The 21,549-nt window shown below is 39.4% G+C and overlaps 2 protein-coding genes across 2 annotated transcripts; both read right to left on the reverse strand.

The window, feature by feature from the left end:
- Positions 1-912: 912 nt before the first annotated feature.
- Positions 913-10,104, reverse strand: hadhab (hydroxyacyl-CoA dehydrogenase trifunctional multienzyme complex subunit alpha b). Its single transcript, XM_063007851.1, has 20 exons — positions 10,017-10,104; positions 8,147-8,191; positions 7,946-8,016; positions 7,726-7,859; positions 7,390-7,528; positions 6,710-6,829; positions 6,483-6,585; positions 6,273-6,395; positions 6,066-6,184; positions 5,855-5,911; positions 5,648-5,757; positions 5,400-5,534; positions 5,151-5,322; positions 4,080-4,166; positions 3,852-3,992; positions 3,424-3,492; positions 3,144-3,339; positions 2,936-3,050; positions 2,695-2,840; positions 913-1,471 (listed from the first exon to the last, which is right to left on the reverse strand). Exons 1-20 carry the CDS (start codon positions 10,084-10,086, stop codon positions 1,326-1,328), a joined length of 2,298 nt encoding a protein of 765 aa, XP_062863921.1. The 5' UTR covers positions 10,087-10,104; the 3' UTR covers positions 913-1,325.
- A 5,711-nt stretch (positions 10,105-15,815) lies between these two features.
- slc30a1b (solute carrier family 30 member 1b) lies at positions 15,816-20,717 on the reverse strand. The gene is made up of 2 exons (XM_063007630.1): positions 20,129-20,717; positions 15,816-16,724 (listed from the first exon to the last, which is right to left on the reverse strand). The coding sequence occupies exons 1-2, from the start codon at positions 20,655-20,657 to the stop codon at positions 15,841-15,843; spliced, it is 1,413 nt and encodes a 470-aa protein (XP_062863700.1). The 5' UTR covers positions 20,658-20,717; the 3' UTR covers positions 15,816-15,840.
- Between the last annotated feature and the right edge of the window lie 832 nt (positions 20,718-21,549).

A 21,549-nucleotide genomic window follows, 5' to 3' on the forward strand; every position in this document is an offset into this window, starting at 1 on the left:
TCTATCCTGTTGTTATTTGGCTGCTGCCAGCATCAAGAATTCTGAAGTATATTATTACAACACAATTATTTACAATCCATGCAAGGAAATGTATGTCTGTTTAATAACTGGTAATAGCTGCAGTAACATTTCCTCTTCCTCTGATGAACAACTAAAGAAAATAAGGATTTAGAGCTCAACTTTTTAGCAGTATCGGTTAAATGATTAAAGAAAATGAATGTATTACAGAGCAGCAAGATTAAAAGTTATTACTGGCATGTCACAATACAGTAGTTCAACTACATAATATTGCTGATCTCGAAACCTACTGCTACTCTGTATGAACTAAAGTTCAGCTTAGGCATTTAAGGTGTGTTGTAACCATGGTGAAAACTGAGGAGCTGTCACAACAACTGAAAGAGGAGATCATTTCAATGTACCAAAAGCACAATGGGTGAAAGATTTCCAAGACCTTAAACACTCTTAGAGACAGCAATGAAAGTGTTGTCCGGAAATTCTAAACCTACAATACAGCAGCTTCAGCCTTAGCAATTTTAATTCCTTATTTTTCAGTACCTTAGCAATCAGTACAATAAGAAGTTATTGCTAGTACTTACAGGATGACCTGATGAATGTTGGGACAAATGTGTCGGGCAATTATAAGATCACTTAACATCCTAGGACTTTATAGCTGAACTCCACGACCTACGCCACTCTTGACCAGGGAAACAAAGAAAGGGTCGACTGGCGTATGCCAGAAGACATTAGGATACACTCGAGTTCTATGGAGTGGCTAATCAAAACTGGAACTGTATGGACTAGATCAGTATGATCAGTTTGTCTGACTACCAGTGACTACTTAAGAACACACACTAATAGCAATAAGCAACAATCTTATTGTTCATATTTTATAAATGCACATAATACTTACAATTTAAGGCATTTGATTTTATTTACTGTTTTCATTGCATTGTTTATCTCATCAGAGAGTTCTAGTAAGTGCTGTTGCCTCACCAAATAAGAACATTTGAATGTAGAGGACTTACATGATTGACAAGTCATAAAATGTACTAACATTTATCCTGTACTCATTTACAGCCATTAGGAAACCCCCAAGTTACCAAACATATTCATTTCATTAAAACTACCCAAACATAAACATGTAATTGAATACAAATGTTACTTTAATAAGTCATGGTAACTACCACTGATTTCATTTAGTTTTATTAACAAAAAGATTCCTTTGATACAATGAACACATTCTTACTTCTCTAAGTGCACGAAGTCAGTTCTCCATCTGACAGCATTTTGTTGATACTAAATATTAATGGCACATGTTAATAAAGTCATTTGTGAAATTTCTTGCTGGGATCCTTGGCATGTTCGAGCAAAAGTGTGCATGGAGTAAACTGGTTTCCGTACACTTCCTCGAACCTCCTCATCTTCTCTACTAATTTATCTGCACCGAAGCTGTCCACAAAGCGGAAGGGACCTGTCAAAGCGAAAAATGTTGATTATTATTTAGAAAACATTACAGTGGAATGATCTACAATATCCTATATATACACACACATCCATTGGGATGTAGACACTGTAGATTTATATTAGCAAAATATTTATTGATAAATACTAGCAATTTTGAAAAACAGTTGACTAATGCACTATTATTTCACCCCCAGTCTCAGTACTTGGTGGAACATTGTTATGCCTGGAAATCTTTTAGTAAGTGATTTGCTTCTGACTTCTCTCTCGCTGAAATCTCCGCCCATTATTCTCGTGCAAAAGCTTCCAATTTGGCTTATTGCGGTTTTTTTAAATGCATTTTCTCCCCATTTTCCTCCCAATTTAGTGCAGTTGATTTGTCTTCCGCTGCTGAGAGATACCCAATTGCATCTGAGGAGAGCATTTCGCTGCCCCCGCCTCATCCGACATGTGCACAGCCCTCCTCTTCACGCCCCTGCATTCTGCACAGGCGTCTCTTCCGCCAATCAGGGTCCTTACACAGCGTATAAAGATCCCACCCGTACATAGTCCGGTTGTCCCACCCTAGCAGATACGGTGGCCAATTAGTATCTGCTGCAGGCACTGCAAATTATGCCAGCCAGACGGCGCCCAGCCAACCGGTGGCAACGCCAAGTTTCCAACCGAGGAGTTCAGAATCTCTGTGCTGGTGTGCTTGCGGAATATCCCGCTGCACCACCTGGGCGCCCTTGAGGTTTGATGGTTTTTGTGCTGCAACTGATTTCTATAAATCCCACCAAAGATTTTCTGTGGGATTTAAATATGGAGAATGAGAAGTTTGGTCCAGGTTATTTCCTGACTGATTCCTTAACCAAGCTTTGACTTGAACATCTGCTTGGGATCATTGACTTGCTGGAAAGTCCAGTTATCACCAATATTTGATTTTACCTCAGAAGGCAGAACATTGGTTCACAAAATGCCTTTCTATGAATCCACTACACAGCTTGGCATCACTGACCCAAAGTTAGTTCTCTAGTGAGTGGGGATGGGTTTTTTTCTGCTGCAGGAACTGCCAATCTGCCAAACCGCCATCGTATCATCCTGGTCATTAGCCTTGTTAGACAAACCAATGATCCATCAGGCAACAGTTCCAGTTTTAATTTGTCACTAAATTGATAAGTGATGATCTCATGGTTGCCCCTGACACATTGGTCCCAGCATTTAACAGGTAATCTGAGGTTTTATGAGGCTCACCTCCAAGGCAAGGGGGGAAACCTAGTCCAAACACTGCTCCAATATCACCCTCCACTGGGTTGGCGAGAATTCCCTCTTGTAGGCACATCACAGCTTCGTTCACAAAGCGAGACACCAGTCTGTACTGCACATCAGAGTCTGATGACCTATATAAGCAGAGAGTGGGAGCACAGCCATGATGATTATGCAGAAATAAAAATAAAGACTAGGTATGAGAAGCCACATGGATGATTAGACCTACACTGCAGGGTTTGGCGTCATCTTAAAGCGCTTCAAAATCTCCCCAATTTCTGGGTTGACCTCTCTGCGTTTGACTCCGGGCTGGTAGAGGTAGCATCCTTTACCAGATTTACGGCCTAGCAAAACAGAGTACAAGTGAGTCTGAATACAAGTAGAGACTTATCAGTTGCACAATGTATGTCCATGTCCTAGAGCACAGTTTAAATTACCTTTGAATCCCTTCTCCACCATTGTTTTCAGAAGTTCAGGATTTCCTCCACCAAACCTAGAGCCGAAAGCTTTGCCCAGGTCCTCGGCGACATGAGCAGCAACATCAATTCCCACTTCATCAGCCAGGGTAGCAGCACCCACTGGGAAGCCAAAGCCTGTAGTCAAAGAATCCAGTTTCTTGGGGTCCACACCTTCCTGTTAAGGTGTAGTACAGCTTTAGAATATTACTAATGTGTTTTTATGTACAATTGCTGTTATTAGTGGAGAAAACATACAAACCTGGAGTACTCTGACTGCTTCAGCTAACATAGGAGCTAAACACCTGGTGGTATAAAATCCAGGTCCATCCTGCAAGTCATTAATTATGGATTATTGTAATAGTTCCAGAAAACATTTAAAGACAAAAGCATCTGTTGAAAGGTGCATGGTGTTATAATTTCAGCTATGGTGGTTAGTAAATAGACTACAAAAACCTACCTCTAATGCATGTGCATTTACACCAAGCCCCATGTCCCAGACTTCACTTGCTTCATGCACTTTAGGTTACTTTATTTATTTTTTTAATGGCCCCAGGCTGAATTTTAGTTGAAGTTTTATTCTTATCTCTACAGGATAATCGGTACTAGTATGCAATTTGGCAAATAAATGCAACCTATGTTTTGACTTGGAGTCATGGTTTCCCATTTAAGGTAGTGCACATAACTCACCCCAACAACAATGATGACTTTGCCCTGTTTCAGGCCCAGTGCCACGGCAGATGCGGTCGTGTCTTTAGAGGTTTTATCTGTGGTAATGATCTCCAAAAGCTGCATTTTGTCCACTGGAGAAAAATAGTGCATTCCAATAACCTGAAAGAAAGCATACAGTTTATTTATCCAAGTAATTAACATGGTCTGTTATTTACTATTAAAGAAAAAATCCATAAGATGACTGACCTTCTCTGGTCGTTTACTGGCAGCTGCAATGTCTTTGATGGGGAGGGCTGACGTGTTGGACGCAAATATACAGTGGGGAGAGACAACCTAATAAAAAAAAAATGAAATATTGGAAACCTGGTTTGAAAGTGGGACAAACTACACAGTCTGGCTATAAAAAAAGAAAATTCACACACTAATATTTACTTGGACCTTTTTATCGTAGATTATGAGTTCAAAGCAAACTAATGCTCAGACGTTTGTTGCATTTTGCAAACATGGCGAAGAAAAATGCATAAAAATCGATCGTCACCAAATAAAAATAAGTATCCTACGGGTGCTCGGGTGGCACAGCGGTGTAAAGTGCTAATCCACCACTGCTGAGGTCTCCAGCTCTTATGTTCGAGTCTTAGTTGGGCAACTATACAGACATGATAGGCTATGTCTGAGGATAGCAAGACTGAAGGGATTTCTCATGCAGGCTGGTTGACTGCCCCTGCACGGAGATGGTGACTGACTGAGATCAATACGTGACTCTCCGTACCCAATACCGATCCCTGTGTGATCCCGACTTGTAACGGTGAAAAGAAATGGTTGGCTACTGGACACGGCAGAAAAGGTGGGCGTCGGGTACGGCCCTCCAAGGGGCAAAGTGGGGGTTTGCTGCAGTAGAGGAGATACAACTGGGTGATTAGATATGACCAAAAATGGAAAAAAGGAGGAATGGGAGACAGACAGTATTCTATAATTTTGCGTTTGCCATTATTACACAATCATGTCAGAATTATGAGGTGATTTCACAAGGTCATGTTTGCATACAAATACATAGTTTCTTTTTTGAAATAGCGTCAGCATAACAACTGGTTAAGTAATATGTAAATTAAAGATAAGGCAAATTAAAATGACTTACTATTGCATCATCTAGTTGCATGCATTATAATACCAGTATGAAGTTTTTATAATTAATTACAATACTAAAAAACACATAACGAGCCTCATTTGATATGAGACTAAAAAGAACATTTTATTACTCAAGTCCATATCATTTGTTGTTCATGGTTTTTACGTCAGGCTATTTACACAATTACTTACAGCTTCGACTTCTTTCAGGACTTTGTGTTTAATGTTGATATCCTCAAATACAGCTTCAATCACCATGTCTGCCTTTTGAAAGCCACTGTAGTCCAGCTGTCCTGTGAGGTTGGACAGTATGCTGTCCCTTTCAAATGTGGTAATGCTCCTCTTCTTGGTCTTGTCATTTAATCTAGGAGAGACAAGCAAAATGAGTCTAACACTATGAGCATGTGTAGCAGATAGTTAGTTTGATTCTTTCATACTCACCCTTTGTAAACTTGCTGCTGTCCTCGGTTCATGCCGTCCACAGTAGTGTCTTTAAGAATAGTGTCAACTCCCTTATCCACTGTAACCTGGGCGATTCCAGCACCCATTAGTCCTGCTCCTAAGATAGCCAGTGTTCTATAGAGAATGGATTAGTGAACAAGAAATAATTCACTGTATGGTTGTGGGGGACACAAAGAAAACACTTATGAAGATGGATGTAGGATCTGAGAGCAGCTAGAAGCACTTACTGAACATCCTTTTCTGGAACTCCAAATCGGTTCTTTTTGCAAGTAACTTGACCGTGGTAAAGTCCAATAAGTGCTTTAGATTCAGAGGTCATTGCCAATTTACCAAAATTCTGCAATGTGGAAACAATAGATTTAAAGCTTTACCATTTTAACTTGCACAATAAAAGCCATATTACATTTTACCTCTAAACAACAAAAACAGTGTACCTGGGACTCTGCTAGGTATCCCGCATCTGAACCCTGCTCCACTCCAGACTTCACACACTACAAAAAGAATGAAAGAATGAACATAATCAATGATAAAATGGCATTTTAAAGGCCTCTGTGGCTGAAATGATCTGTTTCCATGTGGTTAATGATCTGTTTCCATGTGGTTAATGACAAAACACATGGCAAAAATGACAAAAATATTGCATACCTCGATGATTTTCATGGGTGCAGGATACAGCCCTTTTGTTTGCTTCATAACTTTGTTCTGTACAGTGTTGTAGATCTGATTTCGCACAAACCCAAAGCTCATGACGTAGTCTTGTACTTCTGCGAAAACAAAAACAATGGACAGCAATGTAAAATAAGGAACACAATAAATGGCACATGACAATGTAAAGATATAACATCTACATACTTTGCATTAAACCCTTTTCTTTGGTGAGTTTAATTTTCTTGTCGGCAATTCCTCGGGCAAAGTCCACAGCAACCTCTTCCAAGTATTCAATGGTCCTTTTCTCAGGGTCTGTCACGCCAGGTCCTAATTTTTTTTGGAGAAGTTGAAAAGTTAGAAGACTTATTTAAAAAGAAAAGAAACTTGAATTTAGTAACAAAAATAAATAAATACCAAGTGGGTCAACCAGTTGGTGAACTATCCCCATTTTCTTGGCTTTATCTGCACGGATATTCCTTCCTGTTAGCATCATATCAAAGGCACTGGGCATACCAACCTTGATTCAAACATAACATTTTATTAGATTAAACAGAGAGTTAATAAAATACACTCATCTTTACATAAAATGATGATTTTATACGTATTATGAGTTGTCGGAACTACGTAAAGTTTTCAGAGACCATTTTAGGTAGCCTTTGTGTTCCTCCAGCACCAGGCAGAAGACCAAGCATGACTTCAGGAGTGCCCAGAACTGTCTTTTTACTCTTTGTGGCCACTCTGTACTGGCAAGCGATGGCAAACTACAAAAATGAGTGAACAAAAAAAGCTGTTAAAGGTCAAGAAGCACACAATTCATTTCATAAGTTTTAGAATTAGGATTGTAGATATGATTTAATTTGAGACAAGGTCGTAGCCATGACTTGAACGCTGGGGGCGGGGTGGGGGGGGGGATAGGGGTATCTGGCACAGTAAAACATCCTAACATCAAGCAAAGCTTGTATATTATTTATTTATTAGGATTTTAAAGTCATTTTTTACACAATTTTGGTTACACTCATGACAGAACAGGTAGTTACTCATTACACAAGATTCATCAGTTTTAATATCAAACTCAGTCATGGACAATTTTGTATCTCCGGTTCACCTCACTTGCATGTCTCCCAGAGCTCCCAGAGGAAACCCACACAGACACGGAGAGAACATGCAAACTCCACACAGAAAGGACCTGGACCGCCCCACCTGGGGATCAAACCCAGGACCTTCTTGCTGTGATGTGACAATGCTACCCACTGAGCCACCGTGCCACCCCAGCAAAGCTTGTACAATTATTAAATTAGTGAATATTTTTTTACTTTATTACCTCAAGTCCTCCACCGAGGCAGGATCCATTGATGGCAGCAACAATAGGTTTTGGAGACTTCTCAATCCTCTCGAACATCTTCTGTCCCTCCTGAGAGAGTCTGCTTACTTCTTCTGCACTCTTGCATGCCTGGATCATGCTATACTCAACAAAAGTACACATAATCAATAATAATCATTCATTTTTCTTGTCATTTATCTTCTTTCAGTTATCTCCATCATGATCAGGGCTGCAAGCCCATCATTGGAGGACTAGGCACAAGGCAGGAATACAAACTATATGAAATGTAATAAAAAGTTTGTCATCATATACTGGAATGTAAAAAGCGTTACTAACTTTATGTCGGCTCCTGCAATAAAGCAGCCAGGCTTTGAGGAGATCATCACAGCACTTCTGATTGCATCGTTGGCCCAAATCTCATCTATAACCTCTATCATCTCCTTCTGCATTGGCACTGACAGGGTGTTTACCTGTCAACAAAGAAATTAAAGATGCTTCCAATAACCTAACAATCGTGTGAGGCTAAGGAACAGTAAACTGATAAAGCATACTTTACCTTTGAATTTGGGTCATTAATGCGAACAACAGCCACGTCCTCCTTGACCTCATAATTTACATATTTACGAGCTAAAAAAAAAAACCCAGTGAAAACTTGTTTTAATTGTTTTCCAAACATACTATTTTTGAGCAGAGTCGAATAAAAGAAATGACAAGTCACAATACTTTGGCCACATAAAGAAAAAGAAGAAACATTTACCCATTAGGCAGGAGGCAACACCAAAGCTTCTTCTTGAAGAGAAACCTGTGTATAAAAAATAATATATATTAGCAAACTGTATAGTATGGGTACATTTATGACAACATATTTACATGTTTATTAATTACAGAGAACATTTGTTATTACAACTGGCCTATTATGTGTCTGCATGTGTCATGTGTCTGGTCAGGCAAAGAAAGTCCTGGTTATGAGAAACAAACCCCTGCAAGTTATGCCTTCAAATATACATAGTTCATCTGAGAAAACTTTACTTTAGCCTTACTGTCCCGCTCATCATTTTAATCTGCTAAATGACTGCAAAAAGCCTTGTTCTGCCCTATGTAAGCCATTTTCTTTTATACTTTGGAGTATGTTGCATGGAGAACATATTATGTGGCTATAAAATGGGCAGTAATGGTTTTATCATCATTGGCTAAAATAAATAGTTGAGGAATGTCTTATTTTCTCTGCATTATGCATGGCTCAGATACACACAAGTTTAAAAAATAATAATAAATAGTAAAAAAAAAATAATAATAATAATGTGTGAATCTGAGTCTTGACAAATATGCTAAGGAGTTTATAGTGAATTTACAGAAATTGTGTGATAGTGAGTTCGCAAGTTTTAAACTTGGGGTCGTGACCCCACATAAGTTCATTCTGTGGGAAGCAGATGAAGGTTGCAGAAGATTTTTTTTACAAACTGTTAAGTCCTGGGCAAATAACCATGCCTCTGACATGTTCAACATCAGTGCCAGGAGGCAAATGCAGCCCACAGATGAATATATGAATATATATGAATGTGTGTAATATTCTTTTTTAAATAATTTTGGATCCAATTTCATACCTGAAGGTTTTAAGCTAATGAAATTATATTTCTGTTGCTATAGAAAAAACATAAAAATATAAAAACATGTATTTGATTTTTTAATAATTAATAACTGAATATTGCTTTGGCAAAGTGTAGATGACCCTCAGTGTTTTTGATCTTGGGTACAATTTTGCAATGTCTGGACACATCCAAATGTTGTCTGATTCTCATCCAAAAATTGTGACTAGCAGGAAGAATGTAAACAAGCCTGCATGGCTGTGTTTTTTCAGGCTTATGATTCATATGCGTCGATCACCCTGTTTCAGCAATTCTGTTTTATCACATTCCTCACTGTGTTTCACCTAATTTTGTCATTATATTGCTTTAAATTCCACAGATCTGGCAACCGCGTTGGCGGCACAGACTGGTGACCTTTTACCTACATTCTCTACATGCAGGGCAGCAGGAGTCATGACTTTGTCCGAGATCAAAAAGACATTTCTGCTATTTCAGAAAAGATTAAATCATAAACACAACATGTTACGACTAATGTATGTTAATTTAATTACCCCGCTGCACTAGATTAGAAGTTCAATCAATACACGCCGTTAATCATGAGTTGAAGTCGTTAAACAGTGCAGTATAGAGAAGTATTTACTATAACAACAGAGATTCTGTAACTTCATGCTTAATGTAAAGATCAGAATCTTGAAACGATTTATTTCATTCATTGCGTTTCTGCGCTGATCCAGTACTTTTAGCCACCATGCTAAATTAGCAGGCTAACTAGGTTAAGTACTGTACCCAATGACATGAAGCACATGATCTTTAATAGAAGCACGTTAGTGTAAAGCTTAAACTTACACACAGCAGAAACTAATGTAGCTGTAGTAGGTTCAATAGCAGCAGGTGTTTAACCATGTAACACATCAACAGCAGTTGGCCATTACTCTAACTCAGCTAACTAGCTCAACTTCCAGCTGCGTAATTTCCCACCAAACCAGGACTCGTGTAATATATACCTAGAAGTAAAATTATAACTTTATATAATGCCTTTACCTGAAATAAGCGAATATCTTCCCTTCACTGTAAATCTGGACAGAACACCTACAGCTCGTACCGCTGCCATCTTGGGAGGTCAATGCTGACAAGCGGAAGGAGAGGATAAGAGTGCAGAGCTGCAGCGCCAATCACACACTTCTCATTTATGATCTTACTCCGCCTGGTGGAGTCGAGGACTATTTACAGCCGCATTCCTACCCTCTCTAAGGCACGGTGGTGACCTTAATGTCTCAAAATCTCTCAGGGGGGGCAATTGTTGCGATGATGGCCAAGGTGACCCGTTCAATGGGTAAATTAAAGCTTAAATAATTAACATCTTAAGTCATCTGTCAGTTTGCCCTCACAAATAACTTTGAACATGGAGAGAGACCAGCTTTACCATTAATCATAAAATTAAATAAAGCCTTCACACTAACAATTTCATTCAGTCTTCATCAGCATTTTATTTTAGGCGCAGCAGATCATGAGGTAATGGTGGTCATTTTGACGAGATCGCTAGCTGCTCCAATTAGGGTTGGCAACTTTCAGAACTGGAAATAAGGAACACCCTGGGCTGACGGGTTGGCGGAAGGCATAGGGTGGGGGGTGGTATGGCGGGTGTTTACCTGAGCGGGAGCAGGGGGTAGGCGGTTAGGGTTGCACCTATAAAAAATATAACGGGTCTTACACAGTCATAGGAACATTATCAAAATGATTTATTTACATAATCCATCTTCACACTGACATGCAGCTTCGGTTATGGACTGCGTTGCTTAGGGGGCAGTGAGAAAAGTGTTACTTTATTTTCGCCCTAAGCCGGATTCGAACCTAGGGTGGAAAAATACACGCCACGCGCTCTGCCCACTGAGCTACTCAAACATTGAAGTAATAACAGGTTGTTATGCTGAAATTCCTGCGCACACACGGCGTTACTAAGACTAAACGTGAACACTACTTAAAATAATAACCAAACGCTTTCTAATTCCCACGGTAGCAGCAGTTTCCTTCTGTTTCCTACATATCGGCCTGTCTCAGTCTAATCTGCAGCATTTCTCTCCCACTGATAAAAATATGGAACACCACGTTTAGTTTCCAAATAAGGAACGATTACGTGTGACGCAAGCACGTAAGTGCGAGCCCTCCTGGAACTCATTCAGAATGTATTGCAGTGCCTGCAGTTCGAAAAAAACAGCTTTAACATGAGAGTGTATGAGAGCAATCTGGGGCGATTTTCAGTCAGACTTTAGTCGCCCCAAAAGGGGCGGTACTATGTGGAACACAACTCGACACTGATTGGACTACAATATTCAAAGGCAAGACAGACTGTCACAGCTAGTTTAACACTGGTTGAATGTGACAGAAAAATTTCTTCCCTTTCGCCCTTTGGTGGTACATCGCCCGATCGCCCTAACAAAAACGAGCCGCCCCTGCTGGTGTGCCCGGTACAGTAAGTGACGCAAAGCAAAACTTGGATTCAGTTCTCACTTCTAGGTGCTGTCAGTGAATAGTTATGTATGTTCTTACCATGTCCACCGGTTTCCTTCAGGTCCTCTGGTTTCCTCACAGACATACTCTGACGAGCCAAAACGTTAGGACCACCTGAAATGTGCATGGTAATGTCTATTTCATAATAGTTTTACATGCTACGGTCAGAAATATATTATATACTGGACTGATTGTACAACCCCAAATCAGAAAAAGTTGCGACAGTATGGAAAATGCAAATAAAATAAAAATTCAGTGTTCCTTACATTTACTTCGACTTTTATTTGATTGCAGACAGTTTGAACCCAAGATATTTTCTGGGTTGTTTTGTCTGCTCAACCCCCATTCCTACATTTTAGGCCTGCAACACATTCCAAAAAAAGTTGGGACGGGGGGCAATTTAGGGCTAGTAATGAGGTAAAAAAAACTACTAAATAATTATTAACACATACACATGGAACATTCCACCATAACAGGTAAATTAATAACAGATGAGGGTATCATGTTTGTGTATAAAAGATGGATCCACTAAAGGCTTTTTAGGAGGACGTACATTTTTTCAGCACAGGATTGCAAATAATGTAGTGTTTCACTATACACTGTACATGATATTGTGAAAAGATTTAAGAAATCCGGAGAAATTTCAGTCCTTGTAAGGTGTTGTGATGAACATGGCCATACAGGCTCATTGTCACTTAACAGTCCACTGCTGCATCAAAAACTTCGGATTTGTCCCCTATTGCAATTGTACGGCACATAAGATCATGAGGAGAATCATACAACAGCGCCAAAGACTGTTGAGCAGCTGAAGTCTTGTATCAAGCAAGAATGGGCAAAAATTCTACTTGAAAATCCAAAATTGCAACAAGCAATCAATGTTTGATTGTTCCCAAAACAATCAAAAAGTGTATTCAGTAGGAAAGGTCATATAACCCAGTAGTAAACACTGTTCATTATGTTGCAGCAAGTGTTTTTAATGTGAAGTATAAATCTCCCTCGGCTAAATTTAAGGTTACCATTTTTAAGAAAAACATTTTTCTTACACATCAGGAGAAGAATACTTATTACTATTCTACCCACAACCAGTTGATTAATCAGTAATAACCATTCAATTCTTAAATTCTACACAATAGCAGGCACAACATTTTTTTCTTATCTTGTAGGACTGATCAGAGGACTGTGCCTGGGCTGAATAAGAGTTATTCTCCATTGTTTTTAAACAGTGCCGCATAGACTGCTTAAGTGATTGCATCACACTGCCCTCATTAAATTACACCACTGTGTGTTCTTACTCTATCCTAACACTATTGTTTCTCAACAGAAAGCTGTATCCTAAACAAGCCTGAATATTTTGAGGCAGAAACAGTGGGTGTATACAATACCCATGTGAATGGACTCAAGGTTCTGAGTCTAACCATGTTTGGTTATTTGGGGATAAAATGCTATGACATTTATTGCAACTATTAGAGTCTAAGTCTAAGTGATTGGAACATCTAGTTTATTATATGTTAAGAATAACAAAATATATTTGATCAGAAATATGTAAATAGCAATATCAAATACCAAATGTTTTATTTGGTAGAACATAAAAACATTCTGTTATTTAACTTTGTGGTATGGCCTAATTCCTTGTTACTAATTATATTGTCTATGTTTGGTGGCAAAGTAAACCCATATTGTCACAATATGCTGAGAGAAAATGATTCTGCATAGTATTCCAAAATGTATTCGAATGTATTCGAGTAAATTTTGCATTCCTATGGACCTGAAGCTGCCATGGAAAAAAGCCCCTGCTCGTTTTTGTCAGTGTAATCAGCAACAATCTTCAATCAAGCTTTAACCCTTGTGGAGTCTTAACATTTTATATACTCCCCTTGTCCTAAACCCCTAAAATAAGGCAGCTTAATTAAATTTTACAACCTGTCATTCATAACAAACTTTGAGAATATCTGGGGTCACTCTAGGAAAAGTCAAATTGCAGGTTAAAATATGACTGAGAGGATCTTATCTGCTGATATTGATGGGTCATTTTTTTACCATTAAGACAACACAAGGGTTAAGGTACCAATAAAAAGCTTCTGCTTTAAAATTGGTACCTTAAGTGGCTTCTTTCTGGTGTGGAGGTCTCATTAAGTATTAAGAGGTAAATAACAAAGATAAATAGCATTTCTACACGACCAAATTAACAATCTTAGTTGCTGTATGTATATGGCTGCATGTGCATATTATGTTAAAGCCCACAGTAAATGTATAAATAATATTAATTTTAAAACTTGTAATACACCCAAATAAATAAACCTATAATAACCAAATAATAATACAAGGTATAAAGAAGGACATTTTTATTTGTCTTTTATAAGGCACATATACAGTATTTGTCTTTTGAGCAAGTAAACATTAATACCATTAAGTATTGGGTCAATTACATAAAAAGGCATTTTTTGGGTGTCCAAAAAATAAAAAAAATTCCAATAATGTAATAAATACATAACATTGTTCATCAAGCATTCCTTAATTTATTAATTAATTATATTTTCTTCTGATCAAGGTAATGGTGGCAAGAATACATCTTGAACAAATCTCTACAAATTGCAAAGCATCACACAAGCACTCACCCACTCACTCATTCACTCAATTACTCAAAGAACTAGGGGTATTTTATAGAAAAAAAGCCAACCTCTGAACCAGCCAGATGTGTGATTTATATGCATGACATGTATTACAATACCTTTTTTCATATAAACACATTTTAGGCATTTTTGCATTCCAAAGTATCCAGAATATCAGGTATCTACGTACATATTACAATAAAGTTAAGCTCTTAAAGTGTATTTATAAAAATTCAACATGAAAAAGCTTTTTTATAATAAGGACACATTGCAAACTGGGATAGCTTTAAGGCACATGGCTTCTTGCTTTTGTGGTTAACTACTGCAGCAGATTGTGTTTTGCCTATAGTATAGCAATTATATTATCATAAGGTGCTAGCCATTTGTCATGTTTTCATTTTTTGAGGCATGCCTAACGTGACCAGCAGGAAGCATACAAAAAAGCCAGCCGGAAATTGAATTTTATGATGTTGCTTCAATAACAATGTTTTTTTTTTGTATTGCTTTTATCAGATCCCCCAAATATTTTCACCTCCTTGAACTAGTATGAAAAAAATAAACATTTACCATTGCACCAATATTCCAATTACTAAAATGTCTGTGTGTATTTTCTCCTTTCCTGAAATGCAGTTCAATGGAGAATAACGGAGTCTATTTTGGTATGCTTTTAATGAACTACTTAACAGAATAATTGACTTGTATCATTTAGGAAAATGTTCAGTATTCCTTCCAGAAATTCCTTCCTAAAACCATTTTCAGTCATGTTTATTACAATTTATGCCATGTGTATCAGATATTATAAATGCATTTCTGTGTGACAAAATATTTATTTATGCATTTTCTTCCATTTTTCTCCCAATTTAGTGAAGTCAATCTGTCTTCCGCTGCTGGGGATCCCCGATTGCATTTGAAGAGGGTATATTTCCTGCTCACGCCTCCTCCGACCCGTGAGCAGTCCTTAGCGGACCTCTTCTTTTTCATGCACTCTGCACAGGCGCCTCTATCTGCTTTCCAGGGTCCTTGCACAGCATTAAAAGACCCCACCCATATAATCCAGTCATCACACCCTAGCAGACACGGTAGCCAACTAGAGTCTGCTGCAGGCACTGCCAATTATGCCCTCTAGATGGCACCCAGCCAACCGCTGGCAACACCGAGTTTTGAACCGAGGAATTTAGAACCTTGGCACTGGTGTGATAGTGGAATTTTTATAAAATATATATATTTTTTTTTATATTATTTGAAATTGTTTTTTTGAGCCAATGATAGAAATGTTTATAGTTAAGACAAGGCATCTATGGTACCCGAGGTATATGCTAAATTATGAGGTATCATATTTGGATGTCAGTATGTACGTATATAGTACTCCTACACAGGAGTTTTGAAACACTATTTTCAAGAACACAATTTTGCATAAATGATGCATAGTGTACAATTTTGGCACTTTTGGTTACAAGACAGCAGCAGACTGTGTTTATGCCACAACCATTGTATCAAAAGGTGCTAGCAGTTTGGTTTCATTTATATAGGGCTTTGGGAGCATGATTAGCGATACTAAAATGTAAACAAGCCAGCTCAGGCTTTGTAGTTTTCAGATGCTTTTTTCTCTTAGTCTTACGATATATTTGCCTGTCAACAAACTGGATTTACCATCCTTCTAATATTGCCACTTAGTAAGAACAATTCAATAAAGACCAGCGCAATTTAACATTTTTGTTCCACATTTGCTCTTATATTTGAAATCAAACCTAGACTGAAGATTCCATATCTGTTCGTCGAACAATCTTTAGCTCCTGTTTAAGATTCCAGCTTGCAGTTTGCCGCTGAAGAGTGTTTTGACAGCACGGATCCTCTGTTTGGACTAAAGTGTCTGATTTGTATCCTGATTTCCAGCTCGAGTCACAGCAGAGTTTTAAGTTACACTTTTTGTTACAGGACAGTTCACACTCCAAGACACTCTGACCTTTGCCATCAGACAAGAACTCTGGTTGAATTGTAGTTGCATGAATGCCTTCATCGTGGAAGAAGCTTTTGATGCGTTTAGCAATGTCCATGTAGAAAACTGGGTTATGGCACTTAATATGAACAGTAGCAATGATCCGGCTTCCGGACAGCTGCCAGATGTGCAGTTCGTGGACAGCCAGTACCCCCTCCAGACTCCTTAACTTCTTATCCAGTCTCTCCATGTCAATGTGTTTGGGCACAGACTGCAGAAGAATTAGGATCGACTCCTTCAGCAGTGGGAAAGAAGTGTAGAGCAGAATGGCCACCATGATCAGACAGAGTGTGGGATCCAGGTAAAGAACCCAGCAGGGCCCAGTTACATAGACACCGGTGCTATTGCTGGGCTGCTTGGACAAGCCAACCAGAGCTGGGTTAATGGGTTGGTGGTCTGAGCAGTGGCTGCTGTAACATGGATTAATACACACCTTTTCACCATCACACGGCCTCCATACATATGTAAAGATGAGAGCATTGACCACCACAATGACAGAGCCAAGGGCATCACCCAATAAATGTAGAAAGACGCCACGCATGTTCAGTTGGGAGGCTGAATTCGAACTGTTCTCCAGCTCCTCCAGTGAGATGTTGGCATTTAGTGGAACATTAAGGTTTTGTCTTGATACAATGTCTGAAAATTCAAGAAAAGTTAGATTTTAAATTAGAAATCAAAGTGTCGACACTTTTTACACATGTTATACCAACAAAATTATTGAATTATTAATATTGATGCTGATGTTTGTTTTTCTCATTTTCACTATTCACTCTATCCAGCATCACCTTCATGCATGGACATAGGGAAGAAATACACCCTGGACTGGGGGCCACTTCTTCTGTTGCACCACAGATTCCCTCATTAACAGACTGTGATGATTTGCATATTTAAGACAAGTCGAAAGAAACCAAAGTACCCGTATGTAAACAGAGAAAGAACATGCAAAACTTTTCACAGACAGTGACCAACAGCAGGAATCAAATCTCTATGACTTGTTGCTGTGTGACACCTTCACAATTAACCTAAATTGTTATTCCTAGTTACAATAAACTAATTGTACATTATGGAATTATACATAAAGTAAGCAAGTAGCAATGGTGCAACACAGCTCCAGTGACCCATTTTAACTACAGTATTTTAAATAATTTAAACCCCTAATTTTATTCCTTTTATTTTCAGGCATCCCTATCCTATAACCAACATATGTATTTACCATTTCCTTTATTTCTAAAAGCCACTTCATCTTGGGTCACAGTTGTGATGGAGAAATATAACAGAGATGTTGTAAATAGTGAACCAATCCATCACAGCTCATTTCACACTTATGTTATACCAAGGGTCAATATAAAGAAGCCAGTCCACCTGTGACGAGTTTTTAAGGGTGTGGGGAAATCTACAGTACCTGAAAAAAGTGCATGCAGAAACAGAAAGATTTCTGATCACATGACTGCAGGATTTTGAGGATTTCACCATCTACAGTCCATAACATTATTAAAAGATTTCGAGAATTAAAAAAGATATCTATGCATAAAGTGCAGGGCCAAAAAACAATATTACATGCCTGTGACCTGACATGATTTCCAGATGACCTCAGAAATACTTTGCAAGATCCTTGACAGTAAACACAGCTCATCATCTACAAATACAAGTCAAGACTCCACTACACAAAGTAGAAGAAATACATCACCAACATCCAATAACTCTGGGGATGGACCAAAGATTAACATTACGATCAAAGAATGGCATACAATCTGACTTGACAGCTGAGTATCTCATGGGGTTCAGTTTTATATACAGTACAAAGGGATGAATCCAACCAAACCTACACCTTATCAACATGTTCAATAAATATTGGTCTTTGAATAACTTTAAGGTTGTATAAGGTGAAACTTCTGTCTGTTTTATTTATTATGAGAACCACCAGCCACATCTGCATTTTCTAAAAAAAGATGAGACGTTCCTGATTCAGGGAATTTTACAAAGGCATCAATGCTGTGTTTTCGTTCCTGACTATAAAATGCTGTTTTAAGCTCAACTGTTTAATGTTTCTTGTTCTTACTAGTAGAAGTAATACAAACATGTTTGAAGAAGACAATAAAAAAAATTTAAAGAATCTGATCACAGCATGTGTATCATACACCTGAAAAAACAGCATCTGAAAATTCCAGGTCCTCTCCGCATTCCATGTTGTGAGACCCCTGCATTCTTCAAACACAAAAGTGGCAAACCCCTGTGCTGAATGGTCAGCACACTGGAGTCAAGAAGTAAACTAACAGTTCTAGAGATACAATATTTGCAAAGTTGTTTTAACTGACAACAAGTCACCATTAGTCAATGGTAAACTGTTAACCCAAACTCTTATAGTGACCCAATTAATATTGATTGTCTATTACACTAACCTAACAGACTCAAACCTGGGATTTAGAAGTGCTACTTGTCTTGTTAAAATCACAGTTGCTAAGGAGCACCCCCAATGCATGATGCTACCACCACTATGCTTAACTGTATGGATGGCAAAAAGACCAGAGAATCTTATGGAGCCCCACTGGTGATGTCTGGTATGGTGACATGACAAGGCATAAAACAAGACCATTACTTAGTAAGGTGATTTTATTTTGGCCACAGCTAACATAAAGCATGCAGAATTGTATATGTGCTGTCTAAGAATGGTAAATTCGGCCTTATATAAGCTAATGCTCCAAGTTTTCACTTAAACCTGATTGGCTTCGTCTGGGGATGGATTGCCACCCTGTTCCTGCATTGCACCTAATGTTACCAGACCCGCTGCTTCTTGACAAGGATAAAGTGTTTTATAAAAATAAATGTATACATTCAATAGCTGATTAGTTTTTAATTTTACTATAACATCGTCATGATTGATTAAGCCTAGTGGATATGGTTTTGGGCTATCAAATGAAAGGTTAATAGTTTGAATCCCAGGTCTGCCATGCAACCACTGTTGGACCCTTGAGCAAAGCAATGGCTGACCCTGCGCTCTGACCCCAGCTTCCAAACAAGCTGCGGCATTCATTCATTAATGGGTAAAAATCCAAATCCACAACAAAATAAAATGTGCAAAAGTCTCAATACTTTCCAAATCCACTGCACATGCATGCCGATGGGGTTTAAATTTCTTGTTTTTTTGGTTCAGCACAGACTCTTTTACTATGGCACTGATGTCTATGATATCTGCTGCTCAGCACTCATAATAACAGTAACTAAATTATTAATTATTATGGGAGGCACATTGATGCAGCTAGTAAAGTGTGATGCTGCACAGCAACTGGCTTCCTGTAGCTGCACACATTCAGTTTAAAACTCTGATGCTCGCCTACAAAGCCAAAAATGGACCAGCCCCAAGCTACCTTCGTGGTCTAATCAAACCCAGCTCTGTACCGCGCAACCTCCGAGCCACTAGTCTCGCTCGACTTGATCCTCCACCCAGGACTAGAGGAAGACAAGCATCAAGGCTCTTCTCTGTACTGGCACCCAAATGGTGGAACGAACTTCCCTTGTCTGTCCGAACATCTGAGTCTCTTGCTATCTTTAAAAAACGATTAAAAACCCACCTTTTTACTAAGCACTTAAGCTGACTTGTACTAACACACTTTTCCATTAAAAAAAAAAAGGTTTTAGCAGATTTGTGTTCTTGGACTGTTGTCTACTTAAACTGGAGTAATGAAATGTTTACTATGGAAACACTACTGTAAGTCGCTCTGGATAAGAAGGTCTGCCAAATGCCGAAAATGTAAATGTAAATGTAAATGTAAACAGGAATCCTGTAGACCTGGTATCAGTTCTTGGCTATAGTCTCTGCATGGTCACCTTGTTTCCTTCCACCTCCAAAAATGCAGAGGGTGGATTGGCTGCTCTAAACTTTCCCTAAGTGTAGGAGAGTTAGTAAGTGTCTGACTGTGCGGTTCCATGCGATGGATCACAGTGCTATCCAGCGTCCTGATTCCAGGCCACCGCGACCCTGACCAGGCCGGAAAAAAAAAGAAAAAGAAAATGATTCTTACCTGTTTCATACTGAACAGCACGAGAGCCTTGATCACGGTTGCTTTTCACCAGCAGATGACACACCTCCTCTTTGCTCGGTAAGGTCTCTGGTTTCTCACACGTCCTGTGATTTGTGCCGTGAGAGTGTCCGTGTCCGTGTCCGGCGTACCCACGGAACAGCAGAAGTCCCAACACGTTCACAGCGAGTCCACCCAGTCCGACCCACACCACAACCCGAGGGTTTTCTATCTCACGCGGATCCGTGTAGCGCTCCACTGCTTCCAGTAAAATACTGAAACAGAGAGCGGTGAGGAACACGGCGTTAACCAGAGCGCCCAGCACCTCTGCGCGGATCCAGCCGAATGTGTTCTGGCTGCTGGCGGAGGTCTGATCCGCAAAGCGCACCGCGACCAGGGCCACGAGCAGCGCCAAAACATCCGACAGCATGTGGAAGGAATCGGACAGCATCGCCAGAGACGCTGTCACTCTGCTCACTACCACCTCGACAACAAAAAAGCCGAAAGTTAGACCGAGCATGCATATCAGTCGTGTGCGCTTCTGTTCAGCCATGATTCTGAAGTGTTTATAAACACAGAGTTTACAGGCTGGTGTTCACTGCATCAGTTCTGTATTGTAACGCAGACGCACCGCACCGCTCAGCCACCGAGTCACTACACTGCACTGCACTGTCGCTATGCGCGGTCGCTATTGGTAACAATCAGGAATGTAATTAAAACAGTCTAACAAATTAAATTACATTAAATAAACAAACAAACAAATAACCAGACTGAAACACTCGACCTAAGTAATCTCCACATCAGACTTTTAATACCCGGCCTGATTGACTTCTTTATACGAGACTAAGATCCCGCCTTCTTTATTCCTATTGGGTGAACATTTGCGTCCCATTACCGTCCGGCCAATTGCGTACGCACTGTGGTTTCTACAAACCCCACCTACCGGCGAGTAGATAAATACTGCTGGTTTCACTGACATTTACACATATGAATGTCTCAGTGGATTGGATTAAAGCATAGAACTACGGAGCCACTAAGGTGACATCCTCGTGGGAACGAGATAATTAAGTGGTGGCCACGTGCACAGCAATCACACTTGACGAGCGCAGTGCGGTACAGCGCTGTGTACGGAGAGCCACACCCTCTACCGCACTCCTTTCCCATCTCCGTGCAGGCGCCACCAACCAGCCAGCAGAGGTCGTACTCGCACTAGTCTGAGTGAGAGTCCCCATCCGGCTTAATCCCGCCCCTATCTGAACAACAGGCCAATCAATGTTATGTTTATATGTATATTTATGGATTTATTTTGAAACAATAGTTACATCGTTTAAAGGCATTTATCAACTATATTCCCCTCCCCTACCAGTCTAGTGTACATTGTCATGCTGCCCATCATCTCCTGTAAAAAGTGTTCTTTTTTTATAAACCGAAATATTTTCACCTTT

Source organism: Trichomycterus rosablanca, chromosome 13 (genome assembly GCF_030014385.1).
Source record: "Trichomycterus rosablanca isolate fTriRos1 chromosome 13, fTriRos1.hap1, whole genome shotgun sequence".
Lineage (NCBI taxonomy): Eukaryota > Metazoa > Chordata > Actinopteri > Siluriformes > Trichomycteridae > Trichomycterus > Trichomycterus rosablanca.

Bases quoted from the DNA above. Each gene is read 5' to 3' on its own strand.
- hadhab (XM_063007851.1), bottom strand. From the start codon at position 10,086: ATGGCAGCGGTACGAGCTGTAGGTGTTCTGTCCAGATTTACAGTGAAG. The intron at 8,192-10,016 runs GTAAAGGCATTA...TTTTATACACAG, and splicing joins AAGATATTCGCTTATTTCAG to GTTTCTCTTCAAGAAGAAGC. The intron at 4,167-5,150 runs GTAAGTAATTGT...TTTTTTTATTAG, and splicing joins TCCTGAAAGAAGTCGAAGCT to GTTGTCTCTCCCCACTGTAT.
- slc30a1b (XM_063007630.1), bottom strand. From the start codon at position 20,657: ATGGCTGAACAGAAGCGCACACGACTGATATGCATGCTCGGTCTAACT. The intron at 16,725-20,128 runs GTGCTGTTCAGT...TTGAATTTTCAG, and splicing joins CAACCGTGATCAAGGCTCTC to ACATTGTATCAAGACAAAAC.